Source organism: Macrotis lagotis, chromosome 6 (genome assembly GCF_037893015.1).
Source record: "Macrotis lagotis isolate mMagLag1 chromosome 6, bilby.v1.9.chrom.fasta, whole genome shotgun sequence".
NCBI classification, from domain to species: domain Eukaryota; kingdom Metazoa; phylum Chordata; class Mammalia; order Peramelemorphia; family Peramelidae; genus Macrotis; species Macrotis lagotis.
The window spans coordinates 61,754,237-61,774,842 of NC_133663.1; the positions used below are offsets into that span (position 1 = coordinate 61,754,237).

General features: G+C 34.4%; 1 protein-coding gene across 2 annotated transcripts in view; it reads left to right on the forward strand.

The window, feature by feature from the left end:
• The window catches only part of CUL3 (cullin 3), a 110,718-nt gene that overhangs the window by 61,624 nt on the left and 28,488 nt on the right, over positions 1–20,606 (forward strand). The window contains exons 1-4 of one of the 2 annotated variants that reach the window (XM_074191259.1): positions 304–449; positions 15,572–15,732; positions 16,972–17,086; positions 17,984–18,212. In XM_074191259.1, coding sequence (XP_074047360.1) covers positions 417–449; positions 15,572–15,732; positions 16,972–17,086; positions 17,984–18,212 — 538 coding nt within the window. In that variant the 5' untranslated portion in view covers positions 304–416. Of the gene's footprint in view, positions 1–303; positions 450–15,571; positions 15,733–16,971; positions 17,087–17,983; positions 18,213–20,606 lie in introns of those variants that run through there. The other variant, XM_074191260.1, reaches the window with a different exon arrangement.

Sequence of the window (20,606 nt, forward strand, 5' to 3'; positions counted from 1 at the left end):
AGAGCCATTGGCCCTGGAGTCAGGAATACCTGAGTTCAAATCTGGCCTCAGACAATAATTACCTTGTGTGGCCTTGGGCAAGCCACTTAACCCCATTGCCTTGCAAAAAAAAAAATTGAAAAAATGACATAAGACTTCTTTTCTTGACATTTTTTTCATTAAAAGAGATGAAAACACAGTGTATATAGTACTTATATATAGAATTGTAATTATTTTTGAGCTGGGCAAATTTATCAAAACTGAACTTTCTATAGATTGTTCTCTTAACTAAAAAATGAAATTCTGTTACTCATTCTTTGATAAACTATAGACTAAAATCAGTCTCTTTTTTTTAGGTGCGAGAAGATGTACTAAATTCATTGAATAACAACTTTCTTCAAACACTAAATCAAGCTTGGAATGATCATCAGACAGCTATGGTGATGATTAGAGACATTCTAATGTATATGGTAGGTGATAATTCCTTCAGGAAGGATGAAAGATGTAAAATAAAAAAAGGGGATTCTTTTTTTTTTTAATTATCATGTCTAAGTCTTTGGCTTCTATAAAGTCCATAGAAGCAAGAAAATGGTAAATTACATATTTCCTTAATAATCAGAGTGGAAGTGTTGTTCTTCTTTTTCGTTTTTTTATTGCCATTTGTGAATTTTACATTCTTAGAAGGGTTGGTTTGTTAGGTCTCACAAATTTTTTTACAATGAATATTTAGTTCTTTAACTGAAGGGAAATTTTCATTTTTCTTTCATTTTTCTGTTATTTATAAGGATTATTATTTTTAATTTAGGTGACTGGATTTGAAAAATTGCACATTGAACATAGTTTGTTTGCTCCATTAAGTAAGACCTTTCTGTGTTCACAGAAAGAAACTGGTTAAAGCTAATAGCATTTTTAAAAATGTACATGCATTCTCATCTTTTTCCCACAGTGAAAATCCACTCCTGAAAAATGTTTTTCATATGTTCAGTAAGATAAAATTTTTAGAAAATGTTATGTGTTATGTATTCACTTGATTAATAGACAGGAGTTGAACTATCCATAGTAAGCAGTTTTCTTTTGTATTACAGAATGGTCTCATTTTGATTATACACACATAAATTTTCTATGTGATGAATTATCTCAAAGCTGGACATGATACCCTTATCTATATACCATAGAATTCAATTGTGTTGGAGTTCGTGGTAATGATAGGAATACTTGTTCATCAGGCCTCATTACTACCCAACTGGATGTATAATTTTAAAATATCTGACATTTATATGGCACTTGGAAAAGAATCTACATAGACTGGCTTCTTGAACCTTCTAAAAACCTGAGATAGACACTGTAGTATACTACTACTATTTTATAGATGAAACATAACTTTACAAAGGTTAAGTGCCTTACCATTGGTGTAGGTAATAAAAGGAGTAAGATTTGAACCCTTGTCTTTCTGATTCTTTTTTTTTTTTTGGTGAGGTCATTTGGGTTCAGTGATTTGCCCAAGGTCACACAACTAGTCTGAGGTCATATTTGAACTCAGTCCTCCTGACTCCAGGTCTGGTGCTCTTATCCACTGTGCCACCTAGCTGCACCTGTCTTTCTGCTTCTAAAACCAGCACTCTATCCATCATACTTTACAAAACTTAAGTGTTGTTTAGTATCCAATCCTTGTAACTTCTCTGTTATTTGGACAATTATTTAGGACTTACTACTAAGTCATAGACTTGTTTTGATCCTTTTGAAGGAGGAAATTCTACTATAAAGCTGGCAAATCTCTGGTCCTTCTTGTATTATTAAAATGAATTCATCCTAGTTTAGAAGACAAATTATTAGATCTTTATTAAATATAAATGCAGACTTATCTAATCAAATAGTAACCATTAAGTTCTTTGTCTGTACATTAGAGTCAGGCAAACTAGCTTTCTTTCAGGACTTTTTAACCATATTGACTTCCACTATTAAAATGCAACAGAAAAGTATATTAATTTCCATTTATTGTTATAAGTTTTTCTTTTCTTCATCCTTCTCCACCTGCCAGTGATCTTTGCTCAGACAAAGAAAACCATAAATGAAGAGCATGAATCTGTTCTTATTTGTGATAGTAAGGATGGAATTATACAGAGAAGTTATGAAATTGTAAAAATACAATATAGCCACTATCAGAGAAATACCTGTCTTTGACCCTGATTGATTTTCTTTCTCATTTCCCTTAGTACCTATTCTAAAACTTATGTCTTCAGGCAGTAGTCTGCTCAACTCTTCCTCCCTTGCTTTCAACAGAAGAGCTTGTCAAATATTTTAGTGAAAAATTTCATAAAAGGTCTAGAGGGGGGACATGGTACCATAGAAGATTTAAAGAGAGAAGTAAAAATTTACAGTAGGTGAATAAACCGCTAATCAGGGAAGAGTAAAAGGGTGTGTATGCAGCAATTTGAGATTATATAACATAAATTTGTAATGAACCCAATTGCTGTGACTAGACTCTGTGTTGACATTCTGAGCATATTTTTCCTTGCCCATTCTACACTTCAAACCTCCTTCCCCTCTTCCTCTAGTCTTGGAAGAAAAGGTAGCTTTTCTTCTCACTAAGACTAAATCTTGTTCCATCACTTTTTGTATTCTCCAGCAGTATTGTCACTTAGCTCATTCTCCCAAATCTACCTTCCCTTCACATTACTATCATACACATCTCTTCTCTCTTTCACAACCAAACTCCTAGGTAAGGAAAAAATAGGCTCACTGTCTCAAATTTCTCTACTCCCATTCACTTTTCCACTTGTTGGAGTCTTGACTCCTGACCTCTTGACTTAACCAAACCTTCCCTCTCCAGGAATGGCAAAATTAAATTGCCAAATGTTATAATCCTTCTTGACCTATGCAACATTTGACACAATTTGATCATCCTCCTCCCTGCTTCTGCATTCTCTCTATTCTCTTGAGTTTTTGTGATGTTGTTCTTTCCTGGTTCTCCTACATGTCTGACCAGGGGTGTATGGAGTGTTCAGATGTACTACTTCCTCTGGTGTGAGGGCTTTCTGAACCCTTTTTAGGGCTACTCAGTCACCTTTGGGTGTCTACCTGATTCATCCATATCTCACCTGTGGCTCCAAGAACCTGTGGCATATGCAACAGCCACACCCTGATCATCTATCTCAGCAGACAGGCCAAACTAGGTTGAAGGTGATTGATGGACCTCAAACCTATTGATAAATTAGGGGGATATGTCTACACCAAGAACATGAAGACATCCCCCAGCAGAATGAGTGAATGAGAATGATTTGTTGCAGTGATCAGGAATGTGGCTGAAGCAGTCACTGTAGAGTGCTTAGAGCTTGGTCAGACATGGAAGATGCCGTAGTCATCCACTGTATCCTTGGCTTGCACCAGTCATCCTGATGTGACACTGGAAGAGAGGAGGCTGAGGACTCTGCAACTCTGTCTCACTTCAATCCCAGTTTTTGTGCTAGTTAAGACATCTCATAATCTCACAGTCCTTTTGGAAAACCAGACAAACACACCATGCCTGGCCACTCACTTTTGTTCAGTCAATTTTTTTGGGTCATCATTCAAGCTGTCCTCCCTATGCTGGTGTACCCCAGCACTCCCTTCTGGGCCTTATCTTAGCTCTCTGGTTTCTTGGTGAAGACGTGACTTCCCGAGGATTGAACTATGATTTCTCTGATTACTCTACCTACCTCTTTGTATCTATCCCCAATCTAAACTCCATTCCTTTATCACATCTCTGAGAATATATCGACATTGTTTCCCATCTCCAGTCACTATTGTGTAGACACTTATGTCTGCCCAAGTGGTTCACTTGGAATGCATTGCCTCCCTTACCTTCACCTCATAAAATCTGTAACAATCTCTAGTCTCAATTCAACTGCCACCTTCTAAAGGACTTTTTCCTGATCCCTTCCAGGTGCCCCAGTAAAACTTGCTTTGTATACCTTTTGTATTTGATTCTCTAGTTAGAATATCAGTTTCTTTCCCTGAACTTATTCGTTCTTGTCTTTGTATCCCTAGCATAGCTCTTGGTCCATTAATGTTTTTTATAAATATTCCTTTAAGCCATCAGTTTTGTTGATTTATTACTAGGCAGATTAGTTTGTAATAATTTCCCTGTTTTCTTCATTTGTTGGGGATTTTTATTTATTTATTTATTTTTGGTATAAACAAGTTATTTAGTCTATCTTGCTTGCATTTTCAAGCAATTACTCCTAGTGGATTTTTTTGTCATTTCAATTTTTTTTATTTGTCTCTTCTCTGATTTTCAGAAGATATATAGTAAAATTCTTGTTGGAATTAATGAATATACTAGCAAAGTTATATTCTCAGGTCTTATCTCTGTCTTCTCTCCCTTGTGATTGTACCCACTTCCATAACTTCTAATATATTATACACAGATAATCTCCATATGTATATAATCCCACCCTTTTGGAACTTTTCTCTTCAATTTTCAGCCACCTGAGATAAATATCGTCACCTGGATGGTCAGTTTCTCATATTCAACATTTCCAAAATTAAACTCATCTTTTTTTCTCTAAGACTTGAATTTGGAAAGCTGTGCCACCTAGTTGTCCCATATGCCATTCTATCTGAACCAAATTATCACTTTTGATGCCTGTATGAATTTCTTTATTAACAATGGTTGATCCTTTCCTTCGAGACGCATCTTGAGTATTGCCTCCATGAATAAAATCTTCACTAATTTATTTTTCCCCTTACCAGTCCTCAGCTGAAAGTTATCTTTCCAAAAATTTTCTTGTAAATACTTTCTTTGTCCTCATCACAGTCTAACTTTAACACATTTTTATTCATTCACACACACACACACACACACACACACACATGTATATAGTTACTGGAGAAAAGTTTCAGCTGAATGATAACTTTAGAAGCCAGATTGCAGAAGGTTTAGGAAAGGAAGTTGGAGGTACTGATTACAGACCTCCTTATGGAGTTCAGTCACAAAAGGGCTAACTAGCAAGATGAATGGATCAAACGATGGGGAATTTTTTAAGGATTGGGGGGGAGGGTACTCAGAAAGGTATGGGCATGTTTGGAGATAGCAGGGAAGCAGCCAGTAGAAATTGAAAATAAGTGAGAGGGGGAGAGAGCTGTGAAAAAGACAAGATAAAATGGATGAACTTTTACATTTAGAGAACTTCACCTTGCCAAGGAGATGGACCATCTTTTAATGTAAACAGACACAAAGGAAATAGTAGCCTAAGATACCTATCTCGTGATATGAAGTGGAGAAGAGGGAATAAGGAAGAGCTTTGAGGAAATGGCTTCTGCTTTTTCAGTGGTACATGAGGCAAAGTTCTTAGCTAAGAGAAAGGGAAGAGGGGGATCATGGAAAGTTTGAGGGATATTTAGAAAAACTGCTGTGAAAAGTTAAAAGTTATGTACAGCACCTTTTCTAGATTGATCAAATGGAGTTATTTCAAGGAAGTGAGACAGAATAAAAGAAAATGTGAAAGCTCTTTTAAACATCAGGGCTCCCGAAATGTGAGTTTGCCCAATTACCATTCTGATGGTATTCATCTTTAATGAAATTAGGAATGATCCAGGAACAGATTGCCATGGAAGCTTATTTGAATTTGAGAAAGAAAAGATTGACTAGATGCACTGATCTACTTGACCATTTTAATTACCATATATTTTTTGGAGGAGTTCATGTCTAGCAAGTGTTGGTACTATTTAGTGGGATAAATATGTGCAGAATTCTGTTTAAGAATTGCTTATGCAGGGGCAGCTAGGTGGCACAGTGGATAAAGCACCAGTCCTGGGAGTCAGGAGTACCTGGGTTCAAATCCTGTCTCAGACACTTAATAATTACCTAGCTGTGTGGCCTTGGGCAAGCCACTTAACCCCATTTGCCTTGCAAAAAACCTAAAAAAAAAACCAGTTGCTTATGCATGGTTAGAAAGAGCATAGAGTTAGAGAATTTTTAGAACTGGTTTTGTATAACATCTAAATGTTCTTCAGACCTAGAGAAGAAAGCAAATGACTAGCTAAAGGTCTTAAAGGGAGATAGTCACTTCCTAGCCATTTGACGCCCCCCCCCCCCCCCCCGGTCCATCCCAGTTTACAATAAAATAAAATTTTTGAAACTTGAACAGTCTACTATTTAAAGAAATCTTCTGGTGAAGTTTTCTAAACATTCATGCCTGAACCCTCCATCTCCTCCTCAGCTGCTTCACTGCCTGCCTAGGGAACTCTCTGCCTGAGGTTCCACTTGTTTTGCTCCAAGGCACTGCTGTTGGTAGTGTCCTCCATCCCATTCCAGATCCCCTCTATGCCATTTTAATGAAAGTTCCCTGATCTGTATTTCTCTGCCCAGCATTGAGAAGAGGTCTTGGCACAATGGGAGCACCTACATCTCTGCCTCATGGCAGATTTTGTATTTAGTTTGAGCTGAGGGTTTTCATTTGTTCGAACATTTATGTTCACATGGTTTAGATTTTTGGATTGTGCTTTACAAACCAGCATTTGAAGGACAGTTTTGTTCTGTGGAGTGACATAGACCTATAATCATCTCAGCAAGAATTCTGTGTATGTATTCAAATTACATAGCCAGTAGGGTATTATAATCTTTGTCTGTTTACTGTTAAGTAATCAGAAGTATTTAATGATTTTCATTAAAACTCTATGGGGCCACATTTCTTTTCCATTGTTACATCCAAGAGTAGGAATTCCAGTTTGCAAAGTGTAATGCATTGAAGTGTGTGATAATAGTTCTCATATGTGTCATTTGTGTTTTTTCTTTTTTTTTTTTGGAATGTTGTATTTCATTTCTTTTTAATTTTTAAAGATTATCTTCTATAACAGACTTAGTCTCTTCAGTAAATTTTTTAATTCCATTGATTGAGGATGTAACCTTAGTCCGTACCTTCTTGTCCTCTGCAGCTCTTGTCATAGCTGTCCCATACATACTCCATTGAGGGCCTCTTAGCAGTCTGGGAGCTGCCCTTTTTAAGACCTTGAATGTGAGCTAGCAGGCTATCCATCTTTTACTCTCTAGTCCTTGTGTATATGACCAGCCCATCTCCCTTTTCCAATAATAATCTTCCAAATGGTATAGTTTATATATCTCTAATTATGTACCTTCTATTATTAGCAAAATACTTGTCATGAGTTTCTCCATTGTCCTATGGATTATCTATAATTGTCATTCTTTTTTTCCCATAATTGCCATTTTGAAATGATTTTGATGTTAGATGAATTACAGATGCACAGAGTCACTGGCAAAGTATTTATGTGGGACTGTGGGTTGTTGTGCACTTAGAAAGCAGCTGGAGATATTTAAAAGGATTGTACAGTTTCTCTGAAGCAATACAGCCCCCTTTTCCTTCTGTGATTAGCTCATTATCCATCTGTTGTATCTGTCTAAAGATAGAAGTACTGATGAACTAGTTCATATCCATACTACTGCATATTATATCCTGAATAATAAACTTTCTTCATCCACTTGGTTGTTCTTGTGTGAGTTGTTATGGTGAACTTTTTTACAATTGTGAGTTTATTTAGGAGACTCTTCAGTATTTTTTGCTTTATATGATCTATGCAGTGTCATTTGTATTTGGCTTCTGGAGGACCTCAACATCTATGGCATGATTTCTAAACCTTTTCTGTGTGTCTCATGGATCCCTTTGATCATCTCAGGAAGCCTCTTGGCCCCCTCTCAATACAATTTTCTTAAATCCATAAAATACATATGATTACTAAGGAGATAAAAATTGATGAAAATGAAGAAGTATTTGTTATTTGTTTCTACTCTAAATTCATGAATTCTCTGAAATCAAAGTTAGAACCCTTAATAGGGAATTCCCTCTTTCTTGGATTCTTCAGTGTATATTCTCTGTTGTAATGACAGAGATTTGGTGGGTTTCCATCTTCAATTGCTGTTAAACAGTGAGTTGATTATGAAACAGTTGTCACTGCTTTTGTCTATCAGGGAATTGTGAATGATTTTTAACAGGTATAGGACATACCTTGCTGAAGGAAAGACTTAAAGGTTTTATTTTTTTATCCTCTAAAATGTGTAAGTAAACAGAAGAATCTTAGATTCCATGTATTTTATGTAATTATACAATTTTAATCTACTGTAGTAATAAGAGGTAACATTAATATAGTGCTATAAGGTTTGCAAAGCACTTTACATACATTATCTCATGTGATCCTCACAAAAACCCTGTGAGGTAAGTGTTATTATTATCCTCATTTTACAGATGAGGGAACTGAGGCTGAGAGAGGTTAAGTGACTTGCCCAGAGTCACACTGCTGGTGTCTGAGGTAGGATTTGAACTCAAGTCTTCTTGACTCCTAAGTCCAGCATGCTATCAACTATACCTAGCTTCTTAGAAAATTGTTTGAAAGCCTGTCTATTTCCTTCTCATGTTTTTATCAAGAAAGCCATGTGTAAATCATTCTTATAAAGATGAGAAAATGGATTAATGATTTGACATATATTGATGGTTTTGTAGTTATAGTTTTGGATAATAATACTACTCTTTTTTTCCCCTCCAGTGTGTTTATCTCTTTCATTTATCTTAAGAATCAGTTTTCTAGTATTCTCCAAATTGTCACCTCCAAGTAAAGATATCCTTCTATTTACCTGATCTAGTCCAACTGCTCTTATCTTCTTTAGTATCATTTTTTGTTTCTTCATTTAGCAAATCAGAAATTGAACTGTTAAAATATAGTGATTATATTGCCACTGATAAATAAAATAATTTCTTATAGTAATCGTTTCAATTTTTTTTCACCACCCCCCCCCCCCCCCGTTGTGGTTTCATTGGATCCCAAACTAAGCTTTTGTAAATAAATTTCTCTCCACTGCCCAAGCTAAGAATTTGTGTTTCTGGACTCCTTTGGGCACCTTGTTATGATTGGTGCCCAACATTAATTAAACTTCTGTGAGAAATGGTGATACTTTGTCGGTGTCTTATTGTTTCATTTCCCATTTTTGAGCATCGATAACACATTTAACTGGTTCAGGTTGAAGCTGTTGTAATTTTATACTATCCCTTCATCTCACTTGATACTTCTAATTTGGTGTTTATTTCGATTTTGACTCTACAAGAAACATCTATATGCCCATAGAAATGATTATGAAAAGACTTTCACTTTGATGACCACTCATTTTCTGTTAAGACATGTTCAGCTTTGTTTTTGTTCTCATGTTTAGCACTTTCCATGTCTTAATGCCTTTCAGATTTCTTACTGGGGGGAAAAAAAAGTAAGACAGTGAAGTAGTTGTTTCCCTCAAACATCCTCCGTACCAGAATTTCGGAAAAAGAAGTTTTATACCAGATACAGAATCATGGAAACCAAATCTTTAAAACAAGGAAAGAACTACATTGATTTTAAAATAATCCATGAAACATTGAAGAACTTAAGAGACTCCATTCAGTATTCCCACCACAGCCTAACTCTTCCCAGTACAAGGCACTGTAATAAATATATACTCCATTCCATTTCTCCCTTCCTTCCTCTGTGTGCTAGGCCTTCTGGGCTTCAGGATATGGTTGTGTTCCTTGTTGTTTCCCTTATGGCAGTGACTTGGCCTAAACTCTTTTGCACTCCAAGAGGTACAAAATGCTGATTTGTTTTTATCTAGTTGCAAATTGCATTACTGCAGCACAGTAATACTGGAAAACTGCTGAGAACCTTAGAATCCATGCTGTGCCACCAAACCTCTACTCTTGAGATTAGAATTTTCAGAATAGATAATACATTTTTCAAATAGCCAAAAGAAAACAGTGTCTGAGAACAGAAAGGTACTTAAGCAGTGTTTGTTGATTGAACTGAAAGGCATTCTTCAATAATAAGAAATCTTTGAGAATGGGGAAAATATATTAATATCAAAGAGCTCAAACTCTAACCAAAAATCACATGTCCTTCCCTACCAAGTTCAATCATGACTGAAGAAAGATGGACCTAAGACAAATAAAAGAATAATTTGAAGCTTTCCTGCCCCAAACAAACAACAAAAAAACCCTGCACAGGTGAGCTACAATATTTGACATCTTAACACCTTATACAGTAGAAACAAATGACAGGTAAATAAGCATCATTATCAACAAAAGACAAAGTCACTTCTCTCTTCTATACTAATTGAGAAATAGATAAAATGTAAAGTAAAAAATCCTTAGAAATTATAAACAAAGGTAAAAGTTGGATCCTTGAAGAGAATAACAAAATTGATAAAGCACCAATTATCATTTAAAACAGGGCTGTCTAATCTTAGGTTACCTTAATACTGCATTAAAATAAAATATTTATTAGACAGCCTCACCCAGAATAAAAAATACAGTTCATTAATATGATAGTTAATTTGTAGTCTCACCTTAGTTGGGTTTAGAAAGTGGTTCAAAAGGTCACGGTATTTTTAATTTCTTAGAAAGTGAGGGAACACATGTCATCAGTATGACAGGTGAAGGCATGAGAGCAAACACAAGACAATATAGCGACAACACACCAGTATAAAGGTAAGCTGCATCCTGACTTGTCTGCATCATATAGATGGGATGCATTCCACAGATTGAAAATCCTAGGCGATATGCTGCCCTCCATAATCTGCTTAAAGAAAATTAACATCAATGAGATTATTTATTTTATTTTTTTGCTCATGAAAATTAAAACTCACAGACGGGCTACTTAAAATTCACAATGCAGTCTTTATTTTGGATAACCCTGATTAAAAGAAAAAGGGAAATCAAATACCAAAAAAGCTGGAATTTATTACATGCAAAAGAAAAGAATTATATAGCAAAACCATAAATTTTAAAGAAATTATTAAAAATGCACAATGTCAGATTATTAAAATATGAAAGGTTTTTATCCTAAACTCAGGAGATGGAATGGAATAGTTCATAAATAGCTACTAAAGGAAAATTTCCCCAATTTAGATAGATTTATAGAGAGATTAATATTGTCAAATTTATTTTCAAGAGCAAATAAAAAGTTCACAATAGATATTTATTTCCTACGCATTATATTCTTTGCTACAATTAAAACTGAAGAGTTGAAAACATTGTGGGTGATAATGTATTGCAAGTGATCATCTTTTTGTTTTCTGCTAAGTCATCTTTGAACATTCAAAGCTCATCTGACTCCCAAGAAACCCCCTGAAAACAACAGGGACATCTGTCATTCCTAACTATTTCTAACATTTAGAATGCAATTAATTAGGGATGCAGGATAGAATAGTGAATAGTAACGTCCATGGAAAATTTGTATTTGAACTTCTTCAGACATTTAAAGGCTACGTGATCCTGGGTAAACCACTAAAGAAAAGGGACATTGTCTACATCCACTGTACTCGGATTCTGTATAAATTTTCAGCCATAAAACCCTGTATGAAAACAAATGTGGTCCTAAAACCACAAACCAGGAAGGAATAAAACAAATAAAGCTATTGACCAAATCACTCAATATTAATATCGAACTTTTAAATAAAATTCTTACAACAGAACTTAGCATAGCCAATTAGTTATTCATTATGGCTAAATATTTGGAGAGATTATCGTTGTCTGTGATTGAGTTGTACCAATATAAGAAAATGTTGAAAGAGTTTTTAAAATTACCAATAAGAAAATATAAATCAAAACATCTTTGAGGTTTCACCTTACACCAAGAAAATTGGAAAAGATGACAAAATATGGAAATACGTTGCAGAAAATGGAAAAAGAAGGTAAACTAATATGCTTCAATGGAACTGTGAATTGATCTAGCCATTTCTAGAAAGCAGTTTGGAATTGTATTAAAATGTGGCTAAACTATCCATATCTTTTAACCTAGAGTTTATCCCCAAAGGCAAATATACCAAGGGGGTCAAAGACAGAAAAGTACTACATAAACCAAAATATTCATAATAATACTTCTTGGGTTAGCAAAAAACTGGAATCAAAGTAAATATCTATTATTTGGGGAATGAATGAATAAGCTATGGGTCATTAATATAATAATCAGCTATAAATAATAGGCAGTTAGATTTCCTGGTACCTTCCACTAGTCTTCATATGGCCTGAAGTTAGTTATTTTTCACTATCCTGACTTACTTTCTTGAATATTTATTCTGTTTATATATGTCCTTAAAATGTGATATACCAGACTGATCACAATTCCCTAGTTTGGTTTTTGCCTGAGAACATAGAATATGGGGGAAGCTATTATGCACTTCTTTTTATTTGCAAGGCATTTGGGATTAAGGGACTTGCCCAGGGTCAAATATTTATTTAACCCACATAAATGATTTATATTCCTTTTAACTTTAACTAGATTCTATCACTGTTCTAGGCTATCCAGATTTTTTTTTTATTTCTATCATATAGGATACAGTATGGTATAGTGGAAACAGCATTGCCTCTGTTTCTGAATTAGCTTCTGACTGCTAGATTTGGATAGAGGAGCTGGATTCCTATCATGAATGAACCTGGCCCTTAAATCTGTCCAATCCTCAATCTTTACATCTATAGAATTGAGGAGATTTTACAAAAGTAACCCCTGATGTCCTTGAGATCTCTAAACTAATGATATCCTGTGATCTTCATGATGAATTTTTCCTGTTCATAAGTTATGAGAGAAGGTAACCAAGTAATCCATAAAGTATTACTGTCTTTAAGGACATTAGGAAACTCAGTTCTGTGATTTCTGGTTTCTAGCTCTTTATAATCAGAAGGGCAATATTGATAACAGTTCGGCTCCTTTAGTAGTTTGATTTGTTGATTGCTGTTTTATAGGCTCGCATTTAAAATCTTAACAGTTAAATAAATATGATACTGTAAAATCTGTGACTGTTACTAACTTTATTGCCCATTCCACTTCTCTAATTTAATCATGTTGGAAGGAAGCTTATATGAGTTGTTATCTTTTTTTGTTTTGTTTCTTGGATTGCTGGAGTCAAAGGAATCCTATGAACTTGTGTGTTTAGGTGAGCTTGCTTTCAGACCATAGGGTCCTCTGACTTTAAGTTGTAGGGAGAAAGTCAATGTAGAGGGATGGATAGGTCAGAAAAATGAAGACACAAAAATAAATACTTGTGATGTGGAAGAAAAATGGAGTTACCTGAAGATACTAATTATGCGGTGAATTAATCAACCAAATGTGATTTTTAGAAGATTTGTGCAGAAGATGGAAGCAAAACACAAGTAATGGGAGATGAATACAAAAGATCATACAGTTCTTTTGTTGGTTTTTAAGTTTTTGCTAGGCAGTGGGGTTAAGTGGCTTGCCCCAGGCCACACAGCTAGGTCATTATTAAGTGTCTGAGACCGGATTTGAACCCAGGTACTCCTGACTCCAGAGCCAGTGCTTTATCCACTGTGCCACCTAGCCGCCCCCAAGAATCATAGAGTTCTTTAGGAAAACTCAGGAGTGTTAATGCTGAGAATGGATTGAAACTGCAAAGGAAAAGAAAGAACAACAAAGATCTAAAATCTCTTGGCAGAATTTTAGAGTATTTTTTTTTTTTTTTTTTTTTTTTTAGATTTTTGCAAGGCAGACGGGGTTAAGTGGCTTGCCCAAGGCCACATAGCTAGGTAATTATTAAGTGTCTGAGACCAGATTTGAACCCAGGTACTCCTGACTCCAAGGCCGGTGCTTTATCCACTACGCCACCTAGCCGCCCCTAGAGTATATTTTTAAAGAAATGACTTAGTGATAATTTAGAGAATAAAACCATGATTAGAGAATGAACATAGATTCATTAAGGATAGTGCCAATCTAATGCTTCTTGACTCAGATTATTAGACCTAAAGTTCAGAAAAATGAAAGCTATTATTTTTCTAGATTTTTTTTTTTTTTAGGTTTTTGCAAAGCAAATGGGCTTAAGTGGCTTGCCCAAGGCCACACAGCTAAGTAATTATTAAGTTTCTGAGACTGGATTTGAACCCAGGTACTCCTGACTCCAAGGCCAGTGCTTTTATCCACTACACCACCCCTCTAGATTTTATTTTTAAAACTTAGGAAATTTAGTCTTGTTACCACAAACATCCCAAAAAATAAATATCCAAATAGTAATCCTCCAAAAAATTCCCTCTAAAGTTAAGCAAAGCTGCTTCTGATGTGATTGCAACTAATAGTATGCGTCAATTTGCACTTTTATAGTTAAAATTTCTAACTGAAGGAAATGACTTATGCTTTAAGGTGAATAATTTGCTATTAACAGCATCCATCGAATTTTACTTGAGTTCTATTTTAGTGGTGTCTTAATTTGGATCCTTGTAACCATTGTTTGGTTTAACTTTATTCACGTTCACTTTTAACACAGTTAACATCTCAAATTCTTCATTTGTTTTTATCAGGATATGAGTTTATTTCATCATATCCATTTAATAGAGTAATCCATTTCTCAATTTGGGGGCACAGTTTCTTTTATTCTAATAAAAGATAATGCTATTATTTTTCTTAAAAATCTAGGTCCTTGCAATTAGTAAATTAGTGGTATTTTCTAGTTGCAAAGGTCTTGAATATTGAACTTAGTTGACTGACTGGACCCAAAGCCCCTAAAATCTGATGTCAGCTCGGGAGGAGGATTGCGCCAAATTTTTTATCAGTGCCTTAGATAAGATATTGCTGATTTGTCAGATTTGCAGAAAATGCAAAGCCAAGAGAGATATCCAATATATAATTGGATGATAGAAACTGAAACTACCAAAATATTGAGAGGTAAACTATTGGATAAAAGTTTAATAGTAACTGTAGTGAGGTCCAAAGACCACTTTCACAAATACATGATATGTGAGGGGCACATCTGATAGAAGTTTTCACAGTGAAAATCAGAGCTAAGAGTATTGATGTAATATAAGCTCAATGAGCCAATAACATTACCTAGTAGTCCCACAACAAAAGAAATTTTCTCCTCTTAAAGATTTATTGTATAACTAGAGAAGTGAGAGATCCATTACTCTGGTGGAACTTTATATGTATGACTATATTCAGTATCATGATTTAGGATGATGTTTGATTAAAGAATGTCCAGAGGAAAACCAAGATGGCCAAAAGCTGAAATCATCCATTAACAGACATTTATTAAATTTTCCTTTAGGGCCACATAACACTCAGTTGAAGATTTAGCCTATGGAATGGGAAATGTCCTAATTGCTTTCAGATATTTCAAAAACTAATGAAGAGGAGGGATTCGGCTTGTTTAATTATCCTCAGCAGAATTTGTGAGCAAAGGGGAGAAGCCCACAGATTAACAGAAAGAAAAGTTTGTTAACCTAGGGAGATGTTTGAAAGTAAAAAGGTTTGTCAACAGGATCGGAATTGTTCCACTTCACAAAATGTCTTCTTACAGGAGAGGTAGATGAAGTGAGCAGATAGCCTCTAGAGTCCCTTCCATCTCCAAGATTCCCTGAGTTTTGTTAACATAGTAGAATCAACTAGGTTGCCTTTTATTGATGTCCAAGATAACTTTTATGGGTAACTTTTAGATAATTAAAGCAATTTTTTTTATAATTTTTGAATACAACAAAATAGCCTATTTTTACCTAAATTGAAAGGAATTTTATTTATTTGTACTGATTTGGGGAAATTAAACATTACATTTATGTTTGTTTATTTTCATTTTAAATTGCAGGACCGTGTCTATGTTCAGCAAAATAATGTGGAGAATGTCTACAATTTGGGATTAATTATTTTTCGAGATCAAGTTGTACGATATGGGTGTATTAGAGATCACCTCAGGCAAACTCTGTTGGACATGATTGCAAGAGAGAGAAAAGGAGAAGTTGTAGACAGGTATGATTTATGTTTATTGCTACAATTAACTTTAGACATCATTAATACATTTTGGTAAATAAACTTATTTAATAGAAATGTAGACAGTTGTGTTCTATCTTTACCCTTCATACTGTTTCATTCTCATACTTTTCTTAACCCGTTCTAAATAATAGTTTGTTCTCTTGACCTTTTTCATGAGAGAAATTCATATTAACTTTGTATTATTTCATCTTTTTTCTCAGACTTTTAAAAAATTGAGCCTTGAAGTCATTGTTTCAGTTTTTACTTTTTTTTTTTTTTTAGGTTTTTGCAAGGCAGTGGGGTTCAGTGGCTTGCCCAAGGCCACACACTTAGGTAATTATTAAGTGTCTGAGGCCAGATTTGAACTCAGGTACTCCTGACTCCAGGGCCAGTGCTCTTATCTACTGTGCCACCTAGCTGCCCCATAGTTTTTTACATTTTTAATAAAATTCATAATTTTTTCTTTAATTTCTGGCAATAATATCACCTAATGTAGCTCTGTAAGGTTTGCTTGAAAAATAGTTTCATTTTTATCCTAACAAAAACTTTGGGAAGCAAGTGTCACCTTTATCCACAGTTTTCATTTGAGGAAATTGAGACAGGAAAGTGCCAAGTGCTTTGCCTAGGGTCACACATCCAGAAGTCATATTTGAATTCAGGTCTTCCTGACTCCAGGCCTGGCACTCTATACAATATGGTGCCCCCTGGCTGCCTTGTATTATTGCATTTGTTCTATGACTCCAGTGGCATGAACCTTGCAAGATGGTGTTTGAAAGCTGAGCAGCTTTTTGTTGTAGATTTGTAAAGTACAAGACCCTTAGGCTTCAGTGCTGTGGTCAAGATTGACCTGAAGCAGTCTGAGAGGCAATAGAGTTTTTTTTTTGGTCAAGTTCCTCTTTTTTTTTTTAATAGTTGTTTCTGACAACACAGTGTTTAGAACTAGTATATGTTCTTTGTACATTGGATATCCTCTTATGGAGGCTCTTTGAGTACATATGCAATTTTTATTCCTTTTATCTTTTTGTCTTTGTATCATCCCTACCACACACCAAAACATTTGCTGATTAATTAAGAATTTATTTTATAACAAAACTTCTAAGAATAAGTAACTTGTGGTAGACTGTTAAATCAAAAGTTTTGAGAATTTAATATAGTTTAAATCATTTTTCAGTGTTTTAATCATTTTTAAATGTCCATTGCTATCTGTTAACTAAAATATTAAATTTCTTTTCACAGAGGTGCAATAAGAAATGCTTGCCAGATGTTAATGATTCTAGGTCTTGAAGGAAGATCTGTATATGAAGAAGATTTTGAAGCTCCATTTTTGGAGATGTCTGCAGAATTCTTCCAGGTAAATTAATATTGGGTAAATAATTGCTCTGAAAATGTGTCCACAAGCAAATAGTTTACATAGTTAGGAGTAAATAAAAACTTTTTTTTAATCTAACAATGTAGCAAGTAGCACAAAACATTTTAATGATTATTTCTTTTAGTTTTCACTTTAGTTGAAATGTACTTTTGTAAAACCATATTCCAGAATAAATTGCAGCTATTAGCACAATTATTTTATAATGAAAATTACTTTTCTGGACTGTGACAAAAGTTTTACAAGAGGTGCTAAATGACAACTTGAGGAATTCAGCTGTTCCTTACAAATGTCTGAAGTTCTTGGACTTTTTAAATAAGATATATTGAGGAGAGGTTTTCTTTATAGATTTGTGTAGATACTTTCTCATCTGTCAATATTTTTCATACTTTCCTTAATGTTGATCAGATTAGAATTAGAAAGTTTTAATAAGCCACAAGCAGAACTCTCTGTAGGGTTGGTTTTAGGTAGCTAGACTAATTCACCTTCTAAGGTATGTTCTTTTGTTAAGGAGCACCATTTCATCTACAGAATAGATTATTTTTAAAAGAATTGTCATAATTGGATTCCTTCAACAACCTACACAAAATGTTTATTATACTTTTTTTTAGGGTGTTTTTTTGTTTTTTGTTTTTTTTTGCAACGGGTTAAGTGGCTTGCCCTAGGCCACACAGCTAGGTAATTATTAAATGTCTGTGGCCGGATTTGAACTCAGGTACTCCTGACTCCAGGGCCAGTGCTGTATCCACTGGGCCACCTAGCCGCCCCATTATACATTTTTAAGATATCGTCTTGTAGCCAAGAGTATGGAGGTCAAAAGAAAAACACAGTATACCCGAATATCTTCTACATGTAAAAAGCATGGGTTTTTTTAAATTACAGATGGAAAGTCAGAAATTTTTAGCTGAAAACAGTGCTTCAGTTTATATAAAGAAAGTAGAGGCAAGAATTAATGAAGAAATAGAACGAGTGATGCACTGCCTGGACAAATCAACTGAGGAGCCGATTGTGAAGGTTGTTGAAAGAGAACTAATTTCCAAACATATGAAGACCATAGTAGAAATGGAGAATTCCGGACTTGTGCATATGTTGAAAAATGGAAAGACAGAAGGTATGTTTTAAAAGTATTGAAGTGTTATTTGGTTCTTTAAATTTTATGAGTTTTTGAAAGTAATTGTGGTTTTTCAAATATTGATGGAGGTTCTCTTCTGGGTGGAATTTCTCTTATTGAACTTAAATACTTGATTGTGCTTCTGGGTGTCTGCCTCTTAGACTTGTCTTAGAAAAACTTTATAATCTCCTGCCTTCCTTCTTTTTCTCTCCCTTTTCTGTCCTTCATTTGAGTTCCCTCTTGACAGAGAAAAAAAAAATGAGTGCCAGGACAGTTTTTCTACAAATTTTAAAACAAGTTATTGTAGATACTGTTTTTTTCCAAGTTCTTCAGCTTCTGTTTTGTGATAATTTAGAAATTGAAGCATATTTTTTTTCCAGGAAGTTTCATATGATTTCAGTATGAATGTGGTCAAACGTAACTTTGGGGTTTAGTCTCTAGGAGGAGGATTTCTTAAAATTTTAATTTATATTGAAGACCTTGGAAAGAACAATCAGAAACTCTAAGATTTGAGAGAAAAGTTAAATGCTCGACTCTTTGGAGATTAACTAAATTATTGACATTCATATTTAGATTGTCAGATTTTAGAAGTGTGAAATATAAGACAGTTCCAAGTCTCCTACAACTATATCATACTATTTATTTTTGGCCTTATTTTCCTAGAAGAATGACTTTGAAGGCTACAGAGATTGTTAAAAGAGAGAAATTTGCATTGTCTAAATTTGTTTTAAAATTAATAATGTAATTAATAATAAAACTTACAAGTAACACAACTATCTGATACTCATTCTTCTGTCAGAATTGTTAAGAATCATTTTCTATACTCCCTATTTTACTAAAGGAATTAGGGCATAGTTTTAGGGATATCCTATCCAAAACACCTATGGTGTAAGAAAAAGATAAAGGATTCATGGAGAAATGATCTATCTTATCTGAAAAAGAAATTGCCTCAAGTGCTAAAGTTGTTGCAGCAATTTAGGTGAGAGGTAAGTAGGGTGGTAATTCTGTGGGTAGAGTGAAGGAGAATGTATATAAGGCATTTTGGGGAGAAAAAAAACAACAGATAGGTACCAAATACTGTAATTGAGAGGTAGTCTTGTAGACTTTTTATGTTACTATGTTCCTGGCCATGTCACTTCCCATCATTGGGACTCAGTGACCTCCAAGAATTCTTTTAGCTCTAATATTTATGATCCTTTCTTGGTATTCTTGCCCTTGTTTACTCTCATGCCTCAAATGCTCTCCTTCACTCCAGCTTCTAGCAGCTCTTGTTTTTCTTTTAAGATTCATATCAGATTTTATTTTCTGCCAGAGCAATGGATAGATTGGGGAAATCTGTATTCAAAAGACCTGAATTCATTTCCATTCCTTAACTCTTAGATGTGTGGCTCTGGGCAAGTCACTTCACTTCTGTTTACCATCATTTTCTCCATTGTAAAATGAACATGAAAAAAGTACCTGCCTCCCAGACTTGTTGTGAAGATAAGATCCCACGGAGTGTAAACTCATGGCAGGCTCTATACAAGTGATAATTATTAGTATTATTATGGTTATAATTATTATTCAGTAGAAAAATAAGATTCTTCTCCTTATGTTTGGTCCAATGAACTTATCCCATGTTTTGGAAGTACAAACCAATGTCTTGGGTACAAGAAGTCATCTGAACCGTAACAGTGCTAGAAGGTCCTTTTTTCTGCTACTGTCAACTTAGTTTAAGTATACACTTAAAAATAGGATAATAGGGCACCAGTTTCCCAAAATGCTTTTGTTTCATAAATTTAGTTTAGTATGTATATATAAGTCAGACCCATTGTTTACATGACTGTCAGGTTTCTCATTTATCAATTTAAGAGAATTTTGAAAAACTTAGTTGATGGTATTTAATAATTTAAAATGTATTTTAATGTTAAATGTGGGCATAAAAATATTGGTTTATACTGAATAATATATTTCCCCATTCTGTCTTTAAAATAAGTATAAAGTTATTTTGCTGACAGGTTTCTCATTCTGAATTAACCAGTCTGATAAATATTCGCTTGTTAGTAATCTAAATTATAACAAAATCTTTTTTTAAATACAGGTATTGTATAGAATATTGACTGGTTTTCGCTTGGAAAAATCTGTGGGATTAATCTAAGGTTTATTGAAAAGTCAACTTTTCTTTTGAGTTTCCAACAAGATTTGCAAAGACCAGGAGAACTTATCTTTTTCTCTATGATCTTACATTCTTTAGTTGAAGTAATTATTCATGCTTATCACTTGACTTTCAAAAGATGAACAAAAGTAAAAAACATCAATGCCTGTAGAGCTTGATGTCATTTTGATTTTCTCCCTAATTGTTATCATAAACATTATCACTATAAATTTCATTTTTTATAAGATATTTATTGCAAC